The 24,331-nt window shown below is 41.9% G+C and overlaps 1 protein-coding gene across 1 annotated transcript in view; it reads right to left on the bottom strand.

Moving 5' to 3' along the window:
* The window catches only part of syngap1b (synaptic Ras GTPase activating protein 1b), a gene marked incomplete at its 5' end in the record, with an annotated part of 100,443 nt that overhangs the window by 23,473 nt on the left and 52,639 nt on the right, over positions 1-24,331 (bottom strand). Inside the window, 13 exon segments of the mRNA XM_087174215.1 lie at positions 139-732; positions 1,110-1,311; positions 1,894-2,096; positions 3,052-3,253; positions 4,249-4,485; positions 4,628-4,772; positions 5,510-5,654; positions 5,770-6,105; positions 7,469-7,708; positions 10,321-10,419; positions 10,773-10,926; positions 16,923-17,044; positions 22,228-22,319. Of these exon segments, the coding sequence (XP_087030341.1) occupies positions 139-732; positions 1,110-1,311; positions 1,894-2,096; positions 3,052-3,253; positions 4,249-4,485; positions 4,628-4,772; positions 5,510-5,654; positions 5,770-6,105; positions 7,469-7,708; positions 10,321-10,419; positions 10,773-10,926; positions 16,923-17,044; positions 22,228-22,319 (2,771 nt within the window).

The following is a 24,331-nucleotide window of genomic DNA, read 5'->3' as shown; positions in this document are numbered from 1 at the left end:
TGTTTGACCCATTTTTTTTAGGGCTCCAGTTTAGGAAACTGGTAGATATTTCTGTAAATGAAATATCTTTAGTTTTGCTTATGTCATCAGAATAAAACTCTACATACAGACACCGGAACACAGCGAACATACATTTACCTGCACGTGCATGGACATCTGCCTGCGTCCATAGTCAGCCCTGCTGTAGTCGTCACTGTAGCTGTGTGAGTGGATGATGCTGGGTTGGCCCAGGTGACTGTCCCTGGTCCTGAGGGTGGACAGGTCCTCACTGCGAGAGAACCCCCCGTGGGCGAACTGTGGGATGTAGGTCTGGTGAGAAGGCTCAGGCTCTGGGGCAAGGAGCAGGGGTGCTGGGGGTTGAGCCCGGCTGTGCTGGTGATGGAGCTGTTGCTGTTGAGGCCCATCAGCAGTCGCCAGATGAAAGAGGGGATTCTGGAAGGAAAGCGGGTAGCGCATGGCGGCGGCCTGCTGTTGCTGCTGCTGGGATAGCGAGTCGGTGGTGGTGCCCATCTGGCTCAGCTGGCTCAGCCGAAGGCCGCCGGACATGCTGGAGCCGCCAGAGCCAGCTGACAACCTCCCACCGGCCCGCAGCTGGCTGCTCAGGCCCGACCCCAGGCCGCCACCGCCTCCGCTGCTCAGCCCTCCGAAGCTGCCCATGCCGGCGATGGAGGCCTGGGAGGAGTTGAGCATTTCCACCGACTGCAGGTTAGACACGCTGTTCATTCGGGAATCCTGGAGGTCCATCATAGATACGCTTTTATTGACACTGAGCACCTAGATAATAAGGGATATGAGAGGCTAATGTGCCCCATGTTATTTTGTTATGTTAGGTGGCCACGGATGATATGGGTGAGGGTGGTGCGGGTGTTTTTACCGCGAGGCCTGGATATCGGAATGCCTCAAAGTATTTCCCAGGAAATACCGCTAGGATGAGTTGCGTGGTGAATCAGTGGAAAAAAAGCAGATGTCATGATATACTACAGCCTCGGTCAAACGATGGCAGATTCTATTAAGTATGACTAACATGCACGCCATACTAACCTCACTTTGATAAAGATAAACCTAGTGGATGGGATGATGATTCCCCAAGTCAGTGTGATAAAACTCACCTTAGGGTCTGGTTCGGTGATGTCCGAGCTGCTCGTGCAGTAGGCTGGGCTGGACCGGGCCAGGGGAGGGCGCGATACATAAAACATGTCTTTGGAGGATGCTCGATGAGGGTGGTCACGGTCCTGAAAACTCATCTGGGTGCGGGATGGCATGACCCCTCCGGTGGAGGTAGGGGAAGGCAAGCGAGTGATATCTATAGAGCTGGAGAACAGCAGCGAGTAAGGCCGATAATAGCTGCAGACTGATACTACGAGGTTACGTGCTCCTACACTCCTTCACAAGAACAGGTTAATAATAGTTCAAAAGGCAGCGAGTCCAAAACTGCATAAAGCAGTGGTGGAAGACGTCTCCAGATCCTTTACTAAAGTCAAAGTACAAATACTGGAAAAACACAAGTACATGTCCTGCATTCAAGCTGCTTTTATGGTTGGAGCTGGTCAAGGCAGCGCTACTTTAACGACTATATACACAATTAGCTAATGACTCTGCGGGTCACAAGCCACAAGGTGAGGAGCCACTGGTTCAATCTTTAACAACCTGTTGGGATTTACAACCCTATCATTTGTTCAAATCTCTAGTAACTAGTAACTTCTTCTGTCTGATTAAAAGTAGGTCTATAATGTTTAAACCTGAACATGTTTCTTTCCACCAGTGAATAAAAACAAGAACAGAGAAATGAACAATCAAAGTTTAAGCATTTGACATCAAAGACAGCTGGTGATAAAAATGACAGTAAAATCCCAGATGTTTTGTGAAGCTGTTATAATCACAGAGGTCGCCTACCTATTAAGATCCCTCATCATGAGATTCTGAAACTCGGACGAGATGCCCCTGTTGAAGCTCGGCCGTGACAGCAGCCTGTCTGTCTGTCTCTCCGGGACCCTGTCTGTCTGGTGGCTGGGCTGCCGCTGGAGGTGTGGGTTACGCAAGGCCATGCTGATGTCATTCAGGAGGCGAGGCAAAGGACCCAGTTTTATGATGGCATCCTGTGGTTAACAGGAAAAAGAAAATGAGATTTGCTGCGGAGTTATAAAATAATCTTTTTTTTCCTTTCATGTCCAATGCAAGGGGTTTCATTAAAATGCCATGTATCCACCTCCGCTCACCTGGTGCTTGTAAAAGTTAATGACAGCTCAACTTTGATTAATGACTCACAGCCTCATTTGGCAAAACGTTTCAGATGAGAGAACAGCAAGACATTTTAGAGACTGAATTGTTGAAATTCAGTGCTTCAAGTGATATATCCAGTCTGAATTTGATTTAGTTTGGCAGCAGGGTAATAAAAGCTGAAGTGATGTACAGGGGGTGGACACAATAAGACGAACTCCTGTTATAACATATTGTTATTCACTGCAACAGCTTAGAAAGAACTACGATTTTTGTTGTCAGAAAGGTGTTGACTGAACACTGGCAAATTCATTTAAACCCTGCATTGTTTTTGTCATGTGAAGCTATTATTTTTTCCCCTATACACGAGAGGGAACAATGTGGATGTCCAATCCCTGTATCGCAATGTGGTTAAAAATATAGCAACATTAGCACATGACGAAAATGAATAACTGAAAAACCCAAGAGATATCCTGCGTAAAAAAATAAAAAATAAAATAAAAATGTGAATGCAATAGTATATGTTTAGAAAATGTGTCCTTATATTATTTTTTGGGTTAGGGTTATCGTGGCGTATAGTACACTGATTACAAATACAGCATTATTAGCAACAAATAACAAGCAAGAAAATCAAGGAATGATGATTATTGAACCAAGAGATATCAAATTAAGATACTAAATGAAAAGGCACAAAAAATAATAAATGTTATTGGTTTTTTAAATAATGTTCCTAAGATAGTCATTAATTGCCATATCATTAAAAGGAATCTTACAATGTTAAGTATATCTAATATGATATGGATGCAGTTTATAATGGAGTATAATTGTGTTCACCTTGCTGAGCTGAGACATCACCTCCCATAGGAGACTGTGCAGTATCGACAGCTCCCTGCCCAGGTCGATGTATCCCTCAAAGCCGCCTGCATTGCTGACACTGTCCAGGTTGGAGATCTCGTACAGGAACTGCTGCATGGAGCCCCACTCCATCTCTAAAAACTCATTCATGAAACACATGTACTCCTCTTTACTGCCAAACCTGCAGGAGGGAAGTGGAGATAAGCAGGTGGGTGGTATGAAAGAGGAAAGAAAGTGACAGAGAAAAACAATTGAGTAACACATTAAATGTCAACTGAAATCGTTTTCTATGATAGTTGTTAACAAGAGCTTCTGTTTCTACCACAAAAATGTCCTCCATTCTAACTACCATTGTTTTCAAGGCTAAAACATTACAATACATTTTAGGTGTGAATCCATGAACATATGCAAATGTGTTTGTTTAAAATCACACAGTGATTCCTGCGTAAAAAAAAAGATCTGTTGTACGATGACACTGTGTTGTTTTAGCATTTATCAGTTTAATGACTAAACTTTTAAAGTTTCTTGCACAATGAGGAAAAGGAGCAAAAAACTTGAGTCACTCTTCCATTAAACATGTGTGTACAGCGACATATGGTCGCTTTTATTCACGCTTCTTTTCATAGGTTCAGCGTCAGACAGAAAAACTGGCAGCTAAACAGTAATGAATGTCTCCTATGGTGAAACCCAGAGTTCAGTTTTTGGGGCACTAATATTCACCATTTTCATCAACATACCCGAGTACAAATGTTCCAGGTGTCGGGTATTTTGCCTATACGCAGATGACACTGTCATTTACTATTGTGTCCATTGTCTCAGTCAAGCTTGTGTCTATATAAAGATTTTAGTTATTATTATGCTCTAAATATAGTTTTGAATGCAGGTAAACTACTTTATTTCAAAATGGCTTCAGATCTTATTATGAGCATTTTGACTGCAGGGAAAGGGAGACTTAAATATAAAAATATTAGCAAATTTTATGTAAATGATGACCAGCTTTCTTTGTCACTTAACAAAGGAAAACAGAATTAAAATTTCAGTTTAGAAAAAAGGGAAACGTAAGAAGAGATTGATGCTTCTGTGTTTAGCATAGATCCTGTCTAGCACACAGTAATCTACTGGTTAGCGACTGGCTGCAAAGCGATAGAGCTGTAAATAAAATGAAATAAAACTGACTTGGAGAAGTTAGCCAGGTTTTGCACTACTTTAGCGATGAGCGTGAGTGTGCGTGATGTCTGCTCGTCGGGATACTCCTGGGTGAGGTTGAAGAGAGATGGGGACATGATGGCAGGACACAGGAAGCGTAGAAAGAGGGAACCGCTGATGAGGCGGTCTGCGATGTCTTCCCGACCCCTCTCAGCGCAGCGCACTCTCCAGGAGGCAAAAACTTCCTTTAGCTCTCGAGGGAAAACACTGTGAAGGGACACGTCAGGATCAGACACAAACTGTGGCGAGTTTCTCTACTTCTGCATCTGAAGCCTCATGTATCTTTAATATAGCAGCGAGGAAAAAACACACTCAATACAAAGGATTATTATAATTTTTTCCAACTGACCAATGGGAGTTGACAATCTTGCAGAGTGCCAGTTCACAGCACATTCGGAGATTGGCTTGGTGGTCTGGGAGTACAGAGGGTGGCGTTCTCATGGGGTCCACTTCACAATTTTCCTCTGACTCATACAAGGCCCTTATGAACTCCCCTACAAATGACATTTTATTAGTAACAGCAAAACAGCATCTTCAGTTTTGTTAATACAGAAAGCAACAATAACGACCAACAATATAAAAGAAATCCATTATAGTCCATTTTAAATAATGGCTGTAAAACCAGGAGGCTAATAGCTACCTGCTACCTTAAAGAAGTCAAGGGATAGTTTAGGTATTTAGTCAGTTATTTCACTTGTACTATCTGCAGATGGTGGATTATGCTAGAAATAGTAGCCCCAACTCCTAATGTAATTGTCAGGTGTTTATGTGTACTCGTACAAACATTCATGCATAAAACTGGGATAACCAGTTTTATGTACAAGGAGTTTGCACAGTGTGCTAAAAATATTAAGCCCTTCCCTTCCCTCTATGTTTGAGAGCTGCCTCTTATTTCCATCGACATCAGGCACTTGTGCTGAGCTAGGATAATCACATAATTCAATATTTCTTCAAATTCCACAAGGAAATATAAGAAAGACCCGCCTGACTCTGGGTAAGTCGGAAAATAATAAAATTCCCAAACAAACCAAACTATCTCTGCAAAAGAGAAAGTGGGAAACAGTATCTTAGAGAAGATTTTTTTTTTTTCCCTTTAATTAAAAGTTTTGTCATTCCAAAAGTTCATCTCCTGAATCTGAAATTAACTTGAAATTGGTGTGAACAATTCACAGCTGCTTTAGTTTATACAGTACTAAACTGGAAGGTCAAGAACCCTGCTGTTCTGGCTCACCTATAGCATCCTTGAGGTACTTATGTCCAATCAGTTTGAGGTACTCTTCTATGGCTTTGGTGGCCAGAGTGTTCTCTCTGAAGATAAGGTGTTCTCGGTCGATGAATCTGTCTACCTCACACATCGCCATGTCTGAGAGGAAATCCTGGAGAAACAGAAAAAACTCAATTATTGCTCTAAAGGTTTTGATGAAAAAAAAGCATTTTTAGATCAGTCTGGCAGATACCAAAAGGTCAAACAGAGGAATCAGTGTCCCGTACCTTAGCTTTTCCCGTGCTCTGCAGTATATGCACCAGCGCACAGGCCACTTCCTCTTTGCTCTTGACACTCAGCACGGGCTCCAGCACGGCACACATGGTGCGGTAGTTATTGGTGACGTACTCTGCGAACTCCTTGTACAGCTCCATGGGCAGGATGTTCATGGTCTGGAAGCGGGATTTGAGGCGTAGGGATGCGTTGATGATCTTCCCCCCTCCCACACCAGCTCCCTTGGTGAGGACGCTGGGCTGGATGACCGGGTACCACTGCTCCACAAACTGACGTCCAGTGATGCTTGAGATGGGGATGCTTACAAGCCCTAAGTATGTGCTCTTTTCCTTAGGGGGGGAGGGGGGAGCACATGTTAGTCATGATAACCATGTGTCAAAGAAATGTATTTTACAAAAATGTGAAATGTAAAAAAAATAAATAAAGAGAAGTTCATTCAAGTCTGCGGCCCTGAATTAATAATGAGGAGCAAGACTAACACTGGATCCCTGGAGTGTTGTTTGAAGCTAGAAATTAGTTGTTGGTGGTGCTACTCTTTTACTAAATTGAGAGTAATAAAAATGATCATATTTGTGACTCACTTAATTTTTTTGTCTCTAAAATGTATTATTTTTGACAAACTAAAAAAAAATATTTTTCTTGTCAAACAACAGAAAATGGCCAAAATGCTGTGAATGAGCTGGAGGGTTATAGGGTTCTTCATCCATGGCATGACTCATGATTACGACCTTAATTATTACCTTTGTTTCTGGCTTTTTGTTTTTCCTTTGAGCCGACACTTCATTTTGGACAGATGCACAGCTGATTGACAACACTCACAATTTCCCTCCATTTCAAACTATGGACGTTGCATAACTGTTTTGTTGTTACTGTTGTTACTGTTGCTCCTCACAGTATAATTCAGCATCTCTTTGCTGTTGTCGAAATGATGCTCTACTGAACAAAACTGCACATTTCTGTTGTGAAAATGTTGGAGGAGCAGGAGCTGTTCCAGGGTTTATAAAGATTTTCTACCAAAACTCACCTCTATATTTGAGTGTTTCAGTATTTCTATTCCCTTATTTTTTTTTAAACCTGCAGTAATTTAATTATTAGCCACTTTGGGGAACCAGAAACGTAGGAAGTTTGTGCTTGTTTACACATAAGCTAAATTATCATTCATTTGAAGTCGTGTTTCTGGCCAAGTGGTTAAAGTAAGTTCTTTTTTAGCTCTGCTTTTGGTCTCCACCAACAACTCCTCACTCTTTAGCTGCTAAACGCTGCACTACATTCACCAGCTAGTTGTTAGCTGTGTTTGTGAGCAGGTAGTGTGAAATGGGGTTTTATAGCTTTGCTTCCGTAAACAGCTGCCTGCTGTTGGTGACAATGACGCTAACCTTGGGGCTGGACAGATAAACAATGAACTGAAAACTTGTTATAAAACTCCATAGAGCTGTGGGGATTGCAGACTCAGGTGATGATTCAATCCCTTTCACACCGTCAGATTGCTATTATAAAAATATGGATTATAGCCACTTTAAAATGCTCTTGTATCTATATTTGAGTGAGTAATTGTATTCCCATTGAGTCACAGTGCAGCTTTATGGAGCAGGGAGCTAAAATAAACCAAATATTTCTGCACTGCTTCTGTCTTGATTTTATTATAACAAACTAGCCGCTCTCCGACCTCCATGTTACAGATCTCTTTGTCACCTTGCGTCTCTTCTTGTCCGTCTCCTTGTATAGATGAAGGCGTAGGTTGCGGACGGCTGGCAGGTTGTTGAATTCAAAGTGCTCGCCCCAGAAAACGGTGTCAGTGCGGGGCTTGCTGGTGGTACGTGCGTACAGCATGTCGTCCAGGCAAAGTTCGCAGTAGTAGCGTTTCTTGGCTGGAAGCTCGCGGGCCTCGATGATCCACAGTTTGAGCACATTGTCCACCCTCCGGCTGTTGTCCTGCGTGGAGATGAAGTAAGGTCAAATAAGGTCAAGTGCATCTAATAAAAGAAGTCATTATCTAAAAAAAAAAAAGCTTTACAGAGAAAAGGGGATATGATGCAGGGGAAAATATGTTTAACAGCAAAGAAAGAAGATATAGAAGCAGAGACAGTGTGTGCGGCTGGAGAACAGAGTAAACGACAGGAAAGAAATGGCAGGTGACATGGTGCTTGATCTACTGTGGCTGTACTTGATAAATTACCATCGACTCTGGACTTTAATACAGCGACAGAAGACGGCACGACAGAGACACACAACAGACAGATTTAAAAAATATGAAGGGTAGGAGGAGAAGAGCGGTCTAACTGGCTGAAGAAAGTAACGCACAAACGGACAAATGACACAATGCACATGTGCTACAAAGACAGGGGACAAACAATGGTGGTAATGTTTCTGTAGACAGCTACACTTCCTAATCATGATCACAAAGCTCAAGCTATATTTGACATCCCCCATGGGAGGAGAGAGTACCGCGCTGATTGCAGAGTGATGTTTCAGCGAACGGGGGGGCTGAGTCATTTCAACTGGGCTGAAATGCCATTGTTGTTAGCCCCCTGTTTGCTTCAGACTATTTGAGTCCTAATTTAGACAGCTCAATGCGTGAGCATCAGCGAGATCCATAGCTCTTAAGTTCTCCATTTGTATGCTCTTTGATAACCAGCGCCAAACACAAGACATAATTAATTCCAAACCTCTGAGTTTGAATGTGCTGGGCATCTGGTGGCTCAGTTTGCTAGTGCACATACAGTGCAGCAACATCAGTATGGGCTCGAGTCCTCCGCCTTGATACGTTACATCCTCCCTAGTTTCGGTCTTATCTCGATTTCACTATCAAAAAACTAATAAAACACTAAAGCAGGGTGGAGTGGCTGCTATGCTTTAAAAAAAAAAAAAAAAAACACCAAACAATCAAAGTTCAAAGAGGAATTTAAAAGTCCTTGTCTCTGCAGTGAGTCTTATCGCTGTCAATGCATCTGCTCCGAGATGCTCGGTGCATGTTGTTTAGGGGGAGGAGGGGGGGATTTTGGAGACAGCCCCCACATGGAGTCCTTGGAGCACCGTGACTCAGCCAGGACCCCCGCAGCCCGAGCATCTGGACAAGGCATTCAGCTCGGGCGATGTTTCAACTCAGTCTTGCTTAATAACTTGTAAGTCTCTGGTTGCCATCAAAGCTGCATATCTTGCATGCCCGTTCACTTTTTTAATAACACAGCGGGGACATATGGGACAATTTCACAGAATTATGAAATCTGGGTGAGAATTAGGATGTTGGTTTGAGCTCTGAGCTGATATGAAGGACTGAGATTTGTTTTCTTTTTTAAATCACAGTACATTAAAGCTGCACGAGGAAAGATTTTCATGTGAAAATACAAAATCTTATCTTCCTGATGACACAGTGAAGCGCGTTCTCATCTGCGCTAATTAAATATCATATGGACACACTGACATTAGGCTTCATGCAAGAACATTTTCCTATTCTTAACTTAAAGATTAGGGGTTTGTTCATACAAGTCAGATTCACCAAACTCTCCCAACGGGACGAACTTGTCACAAAGGTCAGTGAACGCCACCTGTTCCTGTGATATTTGATCACTTGGTATAATCAGTGCCCCTAAAACGGCCATATTAGGCTACCTGATCAAACCCAAACAGGAAAAAGGGAGAATTTCACATCGCAGAGCTTCGAGTCCTGCTCTCGGAAACCAGCACACAAAGAAAATGAAAATGAAAAAAGTTAAGCAGTGTCAGGAGTCATATCAGAGGACCCGAAATAATTAGAAAATAGTAAAACTGCCAATGAAGAGGGAAGGGACATAAAGTCACATGCTAAAAAACGGGGGAAATGACAGTCACGAGGGAATATCGTAGGCCTCAGCAGGTTTATGGTGCAACCATCAATGATCCTGGACAGGGACCTGAGGCAGCTGTCACACTGCGAGACGTTTCCTCTCAGTATTATATTTAAACTCAGACATCTGGACATGACTTGTGAATTTAGTTCACACCTAAAAGAAAAATTCTAATTTCAAGAAACTGATGAATGCCACAAATTCTCTTGTATCACCCGAACATGGCGCCTAAGAGCGAACCTGTCCGTATGTGTGCTTCTTGCATGAGGCCTGATGTCTCTTAAAGAGCAGTGAGGAAGAGAGGAAGCAGGATTCACAACGTTAGATCTTCTACCTTTTGTCCCCTCAGTACCCTGAAGTATCATGTATCACAGACACGCTGGGCTGGTAAACATCAGCCTGCTGTGTGCAATTTACTGACATCACATTACCTGATTTGTGGATATCAATGTTTTTTTTTCCCGAAAACAGCAATTTGAATCCTCCACCCTGCAACGTTGCCTCGTGTAGCTTCAATATTTGCTTGGAGAAGCAGCTAAATTGTTCAGCACAGACACACACAGACACGAGGATGGAGTTCACACAGAGAAATGAAGCGGTGCGCTCTTATTGAAAACAGACAACAACGGGAGACGGGGAGGAGAGAGAGAGACACACAGACAGAGGGATCATCCTTTTTTTTTTTTTCTTCCTCTACCGCATCCCTTTCTCTCCCCTCACCTTGTTGGGCTTGACAGCTCTCTGCAGGTTCTCGATCCATTTGTCTCTCTCTGCAGCTGAGCGACACGCAAAGCACTTGGTTCCCGATGCCGTAGTCACCTGAGGTTATAGCCAATGGTAAATTCAACAACCACAGCCATTAGTAACTATGGAGACTGCAACTAAGGCGCCAAAACAATGTCTTGCATTCACTCTCAACCTCTGTCATGTTCCACTAATGGAAAGGTGATGGACAATCTAACAGACTCCTGCAGCAAATTATACAGGCACTAGGGCTCATTTTCCTTGTGACTTCCATTTTTTAAAATATGAAAAAAAATTATATTTTCATTTCACATCAGTGTCACTTGTGAGGATGAAACAAGAGTTTTGTTGCTATTGACTGCTCTGTACACTTCACTGTGAGTGTGAGTGTGGTGTTGCTTGTCCACACTGTGCAGCTCAGTTCTCACCTCAAAGCAGTACTCTTGTCCCAGGATGCTCGAGTGGACAGGTTTGATGATGGCGTCCTCGTCCAGAGTGAGGTCCAGCGCCTCAGCGGCGCTGCTGGGAGACAGCAAGGACTCATGGGAGTGGGACTCTTTGAAGCTCTGCATCAAACGGGTCCTGGGAGGAGGGATAGTTGTAGTTAGATGTGGAGAGGAGAGAGAGAAGAGCTCTTTCACTGAAGATGGGCTTACGCTTCGGTTCTGCGCACAAAAATATAAAAGAAATGGTTTTTGTCCAAATATTCCATGTTAATTTTTAAAATTCAGTGGGTTTTATAGAAGCAGATTTCACCCATAAACCGTAAATAAAGATGGACGTAGCCTCTGTGACGTCACACGTTTCTGTACAGCGGTTTTGAAGCTCAGATTTCGCTGCATAATAAAGAAAATGGAATGGGTGAGTGATATAAAAATTCTCTCCCGCACAGTTTTCATGAAGCTAGCTACAAGAGACCAACACTGTCTTTTTCTTTTATCAGGCTGTAAACATAAATCTCTGCTCTAGAAGTTTCCTCGCTTCTGGAGCCTCAAGTGGTTATTAGAGGAACTACAGTTTGGCTTCATTTTTCAGCCGCGGAGGTTTTTGGTTGATTTCATCAAAACCAACGTTTCTTTTCATCTTTGTATTTGTGTACTGACAATCAGCGATATACAATGTATTTACCTACAACATTAACACATCACTTATAAATATCTAGCACCTGGAAAAAGACATTGGTCTTAAAGCAAACTGCCATCAGGAAAAACCTCATATTTCTATCCTAAAAATGCAATTATATTTCTTTTAAGACACAATCGTAAGATATATTTTACATTTCAATTGTTCCTGCTAAGATGTTGCCTTCACTGTCTTTATCATATATCTGACTTTTCAACATTTTAGCTGCTTTTGCCAGTGACAGCAAGTAATTAATAATTAGACAAAACTATTAACCTTGTATCACTAAAAGGCAAAGAGAAAGAAAGATGAAAAACACATCAGCCACTGAAAAATAGAGCAAATCCCTTAAAGTGTCTCTCTAAGTGATCTAACAGACAGCTGTGATGTGAACAGACACATCAAGCCTCTGTTGCCACAAGGTTCATTGGTTGAATTTGAAAGAAAATCCAGTAGATTTAGTGGACAGCAAAGTGACTCTGATCCCGTGCACTTATTGTGAAACACTCATTACGACCTTGTTTGAAATGTAAATGATTGCTTGTATCATATCATCAAATACACAACATCAAAAGGATATTTGGTTTTTTTCATAATGCATTACAGTTTTGTCTGTTTTTGCAGGTTTGGAAACCAAAGATTTAAGAGGACTGCACTAAATATTAACCAGATATCTTAACTTTTGGAATTAGTATTTGCACAGCTGTCTTTACACATATATCCAGTCTTTTCCCTCCAGGCAAAACATTTTTAAACTCCACACACGATATTTTCAAATAATCTTAATAATATCATTAATCCTGACACGGATACAGAATGCAAAAGACTCACACTAACAAGTGAACAGGGTTTCCACTAAAGCCCAGCCATCATGCTCACCTACACACTTCCTCCCACACACACACACACACACACACACACACACACACACACACACACACGAAGTAGGTAAAATTACAGACCAGCTCAGCAGAGAGTCACTGAGACAGATGTATGATGACACAGTTAGTCTAACCAGAGAGCGACAAGGGACGGTCAGGTGTGATGAAGCCCCTCAGAGAAGAAAAAGGGGATGAAAAGGAGGAAAAAAAAGGAGAAGGATACTGTAGAAAAAAATACTGTTTATCCTCCGTGCTGCATCCGACTCTCTGCCTCTCCCCTGCGCTTGCACTGCTTTTGTCTATGTTCAATCATAACGTTCATCAACAGAGCACTGATTACATGTAGGGGACCAGGGGGGAGAGAAACACAGAGGGAGAGAGAGAGAGGGAGAGAGAGAGGGAGGGAGAGATAAAAATAGACCCAAAGGAATGAGTCAGATTGAAGAGAATACAGAGAAGAGGAGAGGAGAGAGAGAGAGAGTGGGGGAGGTCAGGAGAGGATGTGAGAGAAGGAAAGACTGATAGAGACAGAGGTGAGGGGTGGGCGATCGAGGGAGAAGACTTCTCAGAAGAAATCACGTTGATTATATAAACAGTGGATCCTTTGGACAGGAAGAAAGTGAGAGCGAGGATGAGAGGAAAAAAGAGAGGAGGGAGGGAAGGAAGGATGTGAATAGGTCGGAGTGGATGAAGTGATGGGGAAGAGAAAGTCTCAGTGAGAAGACGACACACACACACACACACACCTTGCAAATTATAGCAAACACGTTACGACTGATGAGCCGCACATCTGAGAAAACACTCAGCAGCAGTAATGACAGACTAGACACAAGGGTTGATTGAGCAGATTCAAAACTCTCAAAGAAATATGGTGATACTGAGAACTATTGTTTTGTGCTTCGTTGCAGTGAACAGCTGCTTCTCTCTGTTTTAAATCCTTTCAAATGGAAAATCTGTGATTTTTGGACAGTTTGTTGATCAGAGTGAGACATCACAAGAGGGTTAGTTGTTGCACTTTCTGAACTTTTCTGGACATTTTATCCCGATTCTTTGTCACTGATGATAAATGACTAAATCATAAAATGGTCAACAGATGAATAAACAATGAAAAGAAATGTTTGTAGCAGAGTTAGTAGTGTTTAACTAATATTGAAAGGATTGAGAGGCTAGCTGAAAGCTACATGTCTGACAAAAGTAATATCCAACAGTTTGAATGGCTGATTCTTCAGGAGCAGGTTCCAAATGTGAGGATTTAATGTTTTTCTCTCTGTTTTTTATCACTGTATCTTCACTTTCAACAGCTGGTCGAACAAAACAAGACATAGGACAGATGCCTCGTTGGCCTCTGGGAAACTGTGATGAACAGTTTTGACTATTTTCTGACTTTTCAAAGACTACACAGTGAACAGTTGACAGCTGTTTTCTCGATCAATTGAGAGCAACAACATTGATTGATAGTGAAAATCATAGTTGTAACCCTGCACTGTATGTAAGAGTCAAATCTGAGCAGGATAACAGAAGGTTCAGAACGATTCTTATTCAAAAAGTTCTGACTGGAGTTGATGAGAGGCTGTTTGGATATGTCAAAAAAATGTATGGAAAATAATTACTAACAATTTTAACAGCTGGTTATTAATTTCTGTCACTCATCGGGTAAAAATGGTCAATATTAACAGAACCCAGCTTCTAAAACTTCTCTTTGCTGCTTTTCTGCTGCATTTAAATGCAAACTGAATATCTTTGGGTCTTGGACCGTTTGTCGGACAAGACATCACCTCTGCCTGCGGGAAATTGTGATGGGCTTTTTCATTATTTAGCAACATTTTTATAGGCTAAACAATTAATCATTTAATTAAAAAAGTAATCACCAGGTTAATTGATAACAAGGACATAATGTGCCCTAATTTGTGGGGCAGTAAAACCTCTTAATTGCCAGGACACCGAACCTGTCTGCTGACAAAAAGGACAAGACCATTTTTTTCATATCACTAGTTTGCTTAACAATTAATTGATTAATTGAAAGAGTAATTGAAAGATTAACCAATAATGAATATACCCAGAAAATGCTCTCAATCTATTTAGGTCATCACAGGCAAATATATAGCATAAGAGTTAGGAGCTGAGTGAAAGAGTGGCCTACAGGATTGTAAAGGAAGAAACTACAATGACAAATCAGTGAAAAGAAACTGATGTGTAAAAATATATATCAGAGCAGGTTTTAGAGCCAGTTGTCGGAGAAATGCTTATGGCTGCATGAATTTCAATCCATGCCAAAAAAGGGCATGTGTTCTCAGCAAACCCTCCCTGGATGAATAAAGATAAAAAAAGGGAATAATAATGAACAAAGCTGCAGATGTTCACCGACATCCCTGACAGAAAACATCCAGAGAAAACCAGGAGCAGTGAAAATGGATATCAGCCGTGAGGGCTTGGCAAACAACCTCGACTTCACAAGACTCTTGACTTTTTTGTCCGTTCTGTGTCTGCTCAGACCAACCAGGGATAATAGACATTCACAACCTTTCCAAATGAATAAATCATGTGGAAATGCACCTTGGCAGACACCTGGCTCAGAAAAGGTTCTCTCCTGAGTGCACGTTTGCCCCGTGTTTAAACTATCAAGATGACCTTGTTCACATTTGAAGTTTGAGTTGGTCTCGGCTGTAGCTGTCCGGTGGGAGCTTACAGATAAACCGGATGGATAAAATTATAGCTGAAACAATTAGTTGGGGCTGCACAATTAATCAAAATATAATTAAAATCGCAATATGGCCAAGTGCAATATCCAAATTGCAGGAGCTGCAGTTTTTTTTAATGAAGGTAAAATGTGTCACAACAGTATTAATAGTAAAGTGTTGTGGTGCTACAGGGACGCCCCATCCTACAAATCATATTCTCCGGACAGAAAGGAACAAGTTTGTTTGGTACAAGACTCAACAAAAATCACATTTTTCAATTCTTTTCAGAGAAAATGAAAAACAAAAACAACCATTCCAACTGAAGTCGCAATATGATTTTCTTCTTGCAAATTGTGCAACCCTATTCGACAGGAAATTAATCAGCATTTTATTTTTTCAAGCAAAAATTCAAACATTCTTTTGTTCCAGCTTCTTAATTGTGATGGGATAATAAAGTGAATGAACAAAACAAGCAAAGCATCACGTCAGACTTTATCTGTTTGGAGAGCGAGTCGTCTTTTTAGCATTTTATCAAATGTTATCGATCAAACAGATACTTGATTAATTGAGAAAATAATCACAGTAAAGATAGATAACATTACCTGTAAACCTGAAAAATTATATAATATATTCTTCCATCTATTCCTGTTTTCTTCCTCAAAATAAAAACCTCCCTGTAAAAACTTCTGTCCAACCAACTGAAGGATTTCTCCCTAAAAACACCCCATGTACCTCTGGTGCTGCTGGGCCTGAAGAATCCCAGCTATGTACAGGATACAGAGGAGGTATAATTAAGCAAATCTCCCACTGACTCATTATGGTCTATACAGCTGCCATATGGCTGTCTGCTGGTTGCCATGGAGAGAGCGGGGATGTTTTTTTTCATCGGCCCGGCAGAGAAACTGCAACGGTGCTGAGTGTGACACTGCAGTGGGACATGAATGTGTAAAATAAACCACAGTTTATTACAATGATAGATGGAGATAGAGAGCAAGAGAATGACAGATTAAGATAGAGACTGAGATAGATAGATAGATAGATAGATAGATAGATAGATAGATAGATAGATAGATAGATAGATAGATAGATAGATAGATAGATAGTTGTTTTTTATGATTGTCAGTCAAATTAGATAATAAAAGAAAGATTCTATGGCATTCATGTATTTGTTCATGTTAAACATGAGTGCATGATGCCATACAACAATGATAATCGTATCACATCTGCACAGGCTTAGTAGAATACAGCTGTTTTAATGCAACGGTATCAGGTGCTTGGGATGGGCAGATACACAAGTCCAAGTGTCGCAGTCAGTATTTGGGAAGGAATAGATGGTTTCAGATCATCCCTAATATATAGATAGATTCTGCCCATTTATCCTGACAGGAGCTGGAGCCCAGCATGCATACTTGGGTGACAACCTGGACATGTCACCAGTGTCACACAGGGATCCACGATAAAACAGTCAACTGGAAAAAGCGAAATTCTTGAATTTTCCCTCCATCTTCCATGAAAACATCAGACTGTCGTGTTCCAGTAAACACACTTCTGATCCTAACTGAAAAACATCATAACACATTCCTGCGCAGCCTTCCCCTCATCTAATAAAACCTGCACTTTTTCCTGACACTGATCCTGAATTGGTTTTAAATGACCACTAACTGCATCATGGCCCATCGCAACATCCAGTTTCAATCAGAAAGATGCTTTAGATTGTATAAGCAGGAGGGAAAGTGAATTGCTTGAGATGCTGTAGCATGCATTACACAAACAGACTGGGAGAAACAGATTTCATACATAAATGCAGCTACACACTGCAGGGCCAAACACAGCCAGACACAGCAGACTAATCCACATGTGAATGCTCGAAATCACTCACACACACTCAGTCACTGACCTGTCTTGGTCGGCACTGCGGAAGCGGGGGAGGATCATGTGGCGGAAACTGCTGGTTCGGTCCAGTTTGGGCTGACTCTTAGCCCTCTTGATCGAGCCCTTCAACCTTCTACTGAGGAAACTCTGGAGCGGGTGGAGGAGGAGAGCAACAACAAGGGCAAACAGATGGAAAAGAAAAGGGAGGACGTGCATGACGCGGAGTCACAGAGACGGACATGTGGTCGGCGTGAGTCGGAGAAGATGAGTGGTTGAGTGATGAAGAGAGGACAGGAAATTCAGGTGCGGTTTGAAGAGGAAGATTGACAAGTATGATGACGAAATAAACGCAGATGATTCCCATGAGGTCGGTGTGGTTTGTGTCAGATGTGTGTGTGTTCCAAAATCACATGAAGACACATGTACACACAAATGAAACACATGATGCGTGATGGGGGAGAGCACAAGGTAAATTTATTATGAACAAGAAACCACACATGTCCACTTGCTACAAAGAACTGCAGTGTCCTAACAGATCCTGTGGTGGGCAGCGCTGTGCCACACAGTCCATCATAAAGAGCAGCAGTCCAAGTCTCACACGAGTGCAGACTGTCCTACACGTCCTTATAAAAATCACAGTCCATCAATAGTTCACTGATAAGTGACATGATGACACGGGGTCCGTCCCAATACCCACACTTGGGGTGTTTGCGCTTGGCGATTAGTCAGGTGTCTACATGTGTGACGTATTTCTGGTTATGGCCACGGCGCCCAGGACATCCCGCCACGAGCGCAAATATAAATACTGTACATGGCTCTGAGATATCTGTCGGAACAAATCAGTCGATCAATCATACATTACTGCAGCTACAGTCAGAGGGAAAAACACATTCAAGAGCTGACAGGACTATCACAATTAATTAAGCAATTTAAATCAAGTATTTAGAAGCACGTTATTTTGAACGGTTTCTGTTTGATGCCACTGTTAATAATGATGCATATTTCTATAAATCTTTGATAAAAGGATATGATATTTAATATTTATCTTGACAGTATCAGATTTGTCATATCATTCTCATCAAGTTCATTTTGAACCGGTTGGTAATATTAAGTGAAAACCATCTGTGCAGGTTCTGCCGTCATTTTGTGTCTGGACATGATTATTGTAAATTCTGCATCCGACATCTTTAACTTCTAAAACCAACGTACAGGCGCACCGCCGCCAACAACGGGACTGCTACGGAGCAGTAGCCCGTGGTGAATTGTGGGATACGCTTAGCTCTGAAAGATGTACCGGGAAAAGTGTGCATTAAATGCAGGTTAAGTGTATTGTGTGTTCATTTTTCTAAAGTGGGACACGCTCATCTTCTACCTGGCAGAGCGCGAACAAGCAAGTGTGGGTACTGAGACAAGACCTTCGCTTTGCACGACCATCCCGCCTCCAAGAACCTGGTCGGACAGACTTACACCTGTAAGTGTGACCAGTTCTTACTACAGAGCCCTGCACACTGATCAATTCAAAAAGGCATTTTTGTTAATTAATGATGATAGAATTTATTAGAAAAAAGTGATATTTCAATTAATCGATTAGTTGTTTGACAGAAAAATAATCAGCAGCTATTCTGATAATCTATCAATAATATTCTCAGTTTTACTGTATTGCAAATTGAACATCTTTGGGTTTTGGATTGTTGCTCATGCAAAAAAAAGCAATGCAATGACATCACCTCGGTCTCTGCGAAACTGTGCCTGGCATTTATCACAATTCTTGACATTTTCATAGACCAATCGATTAATCAGTTAATCAACAATATGATCTGCAGATTAATTAATAATGAAAATAATAGTTAGTTGCAGCCCTTGATATTTCCTGCCTAAATGAAAGGGGTTTTCATTCCACAAATAACATTTTAAAACAATGACATTCTTACGTTTGCAAACCTTAAACTTTACAATGTTCACTGTGAAAGTAACGAAAAACATGCATGAAATATCACTTAATGATTTTCCTGCCCTCAAGAAGCTTCACCCATTCAGCTTTCAGGTGCATCCTGAAGGCTCACAGTAATATCATTTATGTACCTATAGCATAACAGCATTATTCAGTGGGAGAATGACTGCAGGGAAATGACACCTCGTCATCTGGCATGAGTCAAATGGCTTTGAAGCCTGTCTTGAGGATATGACTAAAGACTTGGCTCCATCTGCTGGTTCCAAGCTAATAGCCTGCATGACTAAATCTGATTTGATTTGCCGCTCCGTCTGACACTTTAAGTCTCAAGAAGTAAAAGTATTCAATACAGAGAGAGAGAGAGAGAGAGAGAGAGAGAGAAAAGCCTGAATCACAATAAACCACAATGAAGTGGGTTAACAGTGAGACGGGGGGGGGGGGGCATAAACTTCATCTCCAGTGGCTACGTTTGCATGAACAAAAAAGGAGATCACTGTTGTCATTCAGTGTTTCGGCTCAATTTGCTGCTGTCCACATTTACTGGACGTGTGAAACTAGACAGTCATTTTTTAAAACACTAATTGTCAAACTTGGCTGAAAATGAACGACTGAGCTCATATGAAAGCTCAAAATGAGCAGCTGAGTACCAACACACATTTACTCACGTACTTATACTGCACTTTACTTGAGTATTTCATACTACTTTATACTTTTATTCCACTATAATTTAGAGGAACGTATTGCACTTTTTTCTCTGCTACGTTTATATTTCAGACTACAACAGTAAAATGTTTTATTTTTTACACATAAATCCATCAACATTTGCTGGTTCCAGCTTCTTAAATGTGAGGATTTGATGCTTTTCTTCACCATTCATTAACGTAAACTGAATACACTGTATTTCACTATTTGTCTCTCGGTCGGACAAAACGAGACATCTGAAGACGTGACCTTAGACCGTGAGAGAGTAAACTGGAACTATAATAGTGGCCCGTTCCCTGGATTGTGGGTATTCTTATTTGTGATGATCTAAGTGCATTTTTCTGATAATATCCTCCTGACATATTTTACTTTAGTGACATTTTTAATGGAGGACTTTTACTTGTAAGGGAGTATTTTTAGATTTTAGTGCTGCTACGTTTACTCAAACATTTTATCCACCCGACCGATGGACAGCTAACTCGTAACTGCGGCGTGCATCACAGCTTGTTCACGTAAAGTGCCTTGATGCTCAGGTCACATCTGTAGTTGTGTGCGCCTGATTAGCTAGCTTCTAGTGTTTTAACTGTACTCATCCATGTCACGGATCCCTCTAAGCAGGTTGGGGTTTATGGAATGACAGCAGGTGAAGAGACATTTGTTCCCCAAGTTTGTCCGTGAGAAAGTGCTTTTCCTCAGGCTCGGTGCCGTTTTAAGGGAACACTTCTTTTGCCTGAGAGGAGGCGTCGCCTTAAAGACTAAAGTCAGGGATCAAAACTCTCCCATAAACAGTTAACATCACTGCTAGCAGGTAAGACTCTAACATGATTGGCTGCAGTCTTGGGACTCTTTCTTAAGATGTCTACTTCTTCTGCAATGTGTCAGGTGTTTGACAGTAAGATGCGAGGAAATCACGAAGCCTGTCTACGTCTGTTGAAAAGTATTGTCTGCAGTCTACATTTACACTGTGACACTCCGCCCTTCTGCTTCAGGCTTGCTCATCCGATCCGATCAGAGAGGCTGAAATATTGATATGAAAACACTCATCTCAGCCACTATGAAATAATGATGAAAGACGGAAAACTCTGACCAAACCCAACTGAAGCTTCACATTTACTCTAATGGATCATCTGGCTTCAGCAGTTTTCAAGTCATGGTTTTTCTTGTGGAAACCCTGTTGTATATAGTCGATTTACAAGTGCTTTACAACACCATGAAATAATAAATACGTCACTTGAAGAACAATCTTTAAAAGTGGGTTTTTAGCACGACAATGGAAAATTATAGGCATCATCCTTCATTTATTTATTTTTTTTTCTTTTGCTTTTTAGTCTTTATGTACATTTTTCCAGTCTGATTGTCCTGTTTGTTTTGTGCTGTCTGCTTGATGTTCAGCTTACACTTGATTGAATGTGAGAGTTTTGTTGCATGTGTGTTGGGGAGAATTTGCCTCCCTCGCATATTCATGAAGTTCTATTATTCTATGTCCTTTATGATGGTACTTAAATTCTGCAAATAAACAAATTAACTACACGCAGAGCAGCATATTAAAATAAATCTGCACTTAAACTGCATTACCACACAATGATGAGGTAACTTTGAGAAACATTCATGCAGATTAATGTGTTCCATCACACAATTCAAGCGCGTTTCAAGAGTCCACTAATTGATACTGTTGGGAAATTAATGGAGATCAATGACTGCCATAAAGGTAGGAATGTGAGAGTTTTGTTGCATGTGTGTTGGGGAGAATTTGCCTCCCTCGCATATTCATGAAGTTCTATTATTCTATGTCCTTTATGATGGTACTTAAATTCTGCAAATAAACAAATTAACTACACGCAGAGCAGCATATTAAAATAAATCTGCACTTAAACTGCATTACCACACAATGATGAGGTAACTTTGAGAAACATTCATGCAGATTAATGTGTTCCATCACACAATTCAAGCGCGTTTCAAGAGTCCACTAATTGATACTGTTGGGAAATTAATGGAGATCAATGACTGCCATAAAGGTAGGAAAAATAATCCACAAAATTAAACATTTGAAAACAGTGAGTTTGTTGTTAGGTTGCGAAAACTTGCAAACACAGTGGTATGGCCCTTTCAGACGTAGCACACAGACGTCAGAGACCTGATGTTTCCACACTATGCTATATATACAGGCCTCTTCACTCTGGCAAGGTGTTCACACCTGTAACCAAATGCTGGTTATATGAATATTTGTGGTACATGTAAACGTAGCCAGTGTCTCTGCTTCAGCTATGTTTGTGTCACATACCTCAACAGGGGGCAGTGGTGCAATAAACGTTCCTCCCGCCACAGGACTCGAACCGGCAGCCCTCCAGTCTCCGCCCCAGTACGAGAAGGGGGGGGAGGAGGAGGCGGCAGGCGAGTGGGGCAGGGTGAAGGACAGGGAGGGGGAGAGGGGCAGCGAGTGGGGCAAGGGAGGCGTGCCGGGCCCTTTCTTCGAGCCCTTTTGCTGCTGCTGCTGCTGCTGCTGCTGGCACAAGGCGAAGGAAGGGGAGACGGCCAGGGAGAGGGGGAAAGGGTGAGGCGGGGTGCCGCTGGCCCGGCGGCCACAGGTGTGGGGCGGGCCCAGGGCGGGAGGAGGGAGGAGGGACAGCGACAGGGACGGAGGTAGCGAGCGAGGCCGGGAACAGGGAGGGTTACTCACGGATTGTCGGAAGGGTTGAAGGGGGGCAGTGGGAGGGACCTCCATGCTGGGCTGCTTCCCGGTGGCTATGCTCTTCCGCCTGGCGCGATGATCTGAGAGAAAGAGAAGAAGTCGACAGGTAAGACACTATTACACATCGGTGGAAGGGAAACATCAAAGGTAAAATGAGGACAGGATCAAAAACTGCAACCGTTTACACTGGTAGAGCGAGAGGATGTGGAGAGAGAAAGACGGGGCCATTGTGGAAATAAAAAGCAATGGGAGATGTTATTGACAATCTGCCTGAAGGAATGAAAGAGAGGATTGAAAGAATGTAAGATCTAGATAGAGGTCAAAGGTGACCAAGGCAGAAATAAAACCATACAGGGTCACACCCATCCACCAGCACTGCCGCTGCTTCTACTGCTACACATGTACATAAACTCAAACACACCTTCGTCCCTGGAGGGGAGGGGATTGACACAGTGGGCGAGAGCCTATTGAAGAGATGGATTTTCTGTCTGGACATCAGATGAGGCGAGTGTTAACAGTCTGCATGTAGGGGGGGTGGGGGGGTGGGCGGGACTGAGAGATGCATGGATAGAGAGGAGTGAGCATTAAACAAACAAAGTACTTATTGACTTCCGTCGACAATTCGGCGCCTAATGCACTGAATTGGCCGGTAAGGGAATAAACTCCTGTCCTGCGCTTGATGGATGAACAAGAGAGTGCAAATGTATAGAGAACAGGAAACAAACCAGAGGAGGCCTGGTCAACCTGGTTGGCCTGTTTACCCACTGCTGCACCAACATATTACACCAAAAGTCAGAGTAAAAGTTGAATGCGCCTTTTTTCAGTCAGCCACTTCCTCCTCACGTCATCCTTCCACCAAATGCTTCAAAATCTGTAAAATATCAGTAACCAAATGTCTGTTTCTGCACCTGTGTTCTCATGGCAAATTCCTGTACATGCATTGTGTGATGAAAAACACTTTCAGGTTCAACAGAATAAAGTTACAAATCTCACTGAGCGTGTAGAAATCAATGAATGATGATCTTACAATATAGAAACTGCAAGACCTGTCGGATCAACTAAGACCGTAGATTACTGATGCTTTATTTACTTACTATGTGACTTGAGATTTTTGCGAGTATTCCACTGTTTTAACAGCAGAATTGTAGATAATTGTCTTTTATTTCACACATTCTTCTTCCTTATCAAAATCTGACACCTACATTACCCACAGTGCAACATGACACCCAACAGTTTGGTCAGTGTGTGTTATTCTAGTAGCAGATAATGTAGCCTCGAGTCACAAGCCTCAAGCAGAGATGAGTAGTGGGCTACAGAGGTCTGGTAAGCTGACTTCTTCCTAACTCCACACCCACAGATATTTCTCATTTTCAGACTAGTAGTCTTCAGCCCCACACACAGCTATTCCTGGAGCCAGAAAAAGCTTCTACATATGCAGTAGTTCCCCCCAAGACCTGTAAACTGACTTTGGTGTGTAAAATCATCATTCAACAATGCTGCATGTGTGTATTTGTTGAATTTAATGACATTGGACATTGTTCTCTAACCGAACCTCCAAGGAGACAGAACTGTGCAATTAGGTTAGCAAAACCTACAATCAAATCATATTGACACATTTTATGTATTTGTTTAGTTGATCAATAATACTATGCCAATTTATTCTTCACTATTGAATAGGGACAGGAAAAGAGTGTCGAGGTTGGGGGCTTTAAAACTAAAATAACTGCATACTTTTGGGCAGCAAAAAAAAATTTGGTTTAAATACTATTTCTACTGCTTTTATTTTTTATCCCTTTCTGTGGAAAGCTTTGTGGAAGAAACTGTGAGGGATGAACTCTCACCACAAGAACAGTCAGATATGAAGATATTGATTATCAGCACAGAATCTCGGCTATCGACTGGGTTTTCATGAGGGAGAGGATGTACTGTAAGTGTACAGTCAGACTGAGTACACTGAGTACACTATATACTACTATACTCATGATCGCAACATTTTGCCCCCCCCCCCGAAAAAAATTCCACGAGCTGCTTTGCACACGTGTGTGTATCCCCCCCCCCACATTTCACACTCAACTTTCTGACCCTTTTGAGT

This window comes from Seriola lalandi, unplaced genomic scaffold (assembly GCF_002814215.2).
Source record: "Seriola lalandi dorsalis isolate HSWRI2012SDOR001 ecotype SW California unplaced genomic scaffold, Sedor1 jcf7180002054330, whole genome shotgun sequence".
Classification (NCBI taxonomy): domain Eukaryota; kingdom Metazoa; phylum Chordata; class Actinopteri; order Carangiformes; family Carangidae; genus Seriola; species Seriola lalandi.
The sequence above is the reverse complement of the archived record's forward strand: the minus strand, read 5'-3'. Positions and strand labels throughout refer to the sequence as shown.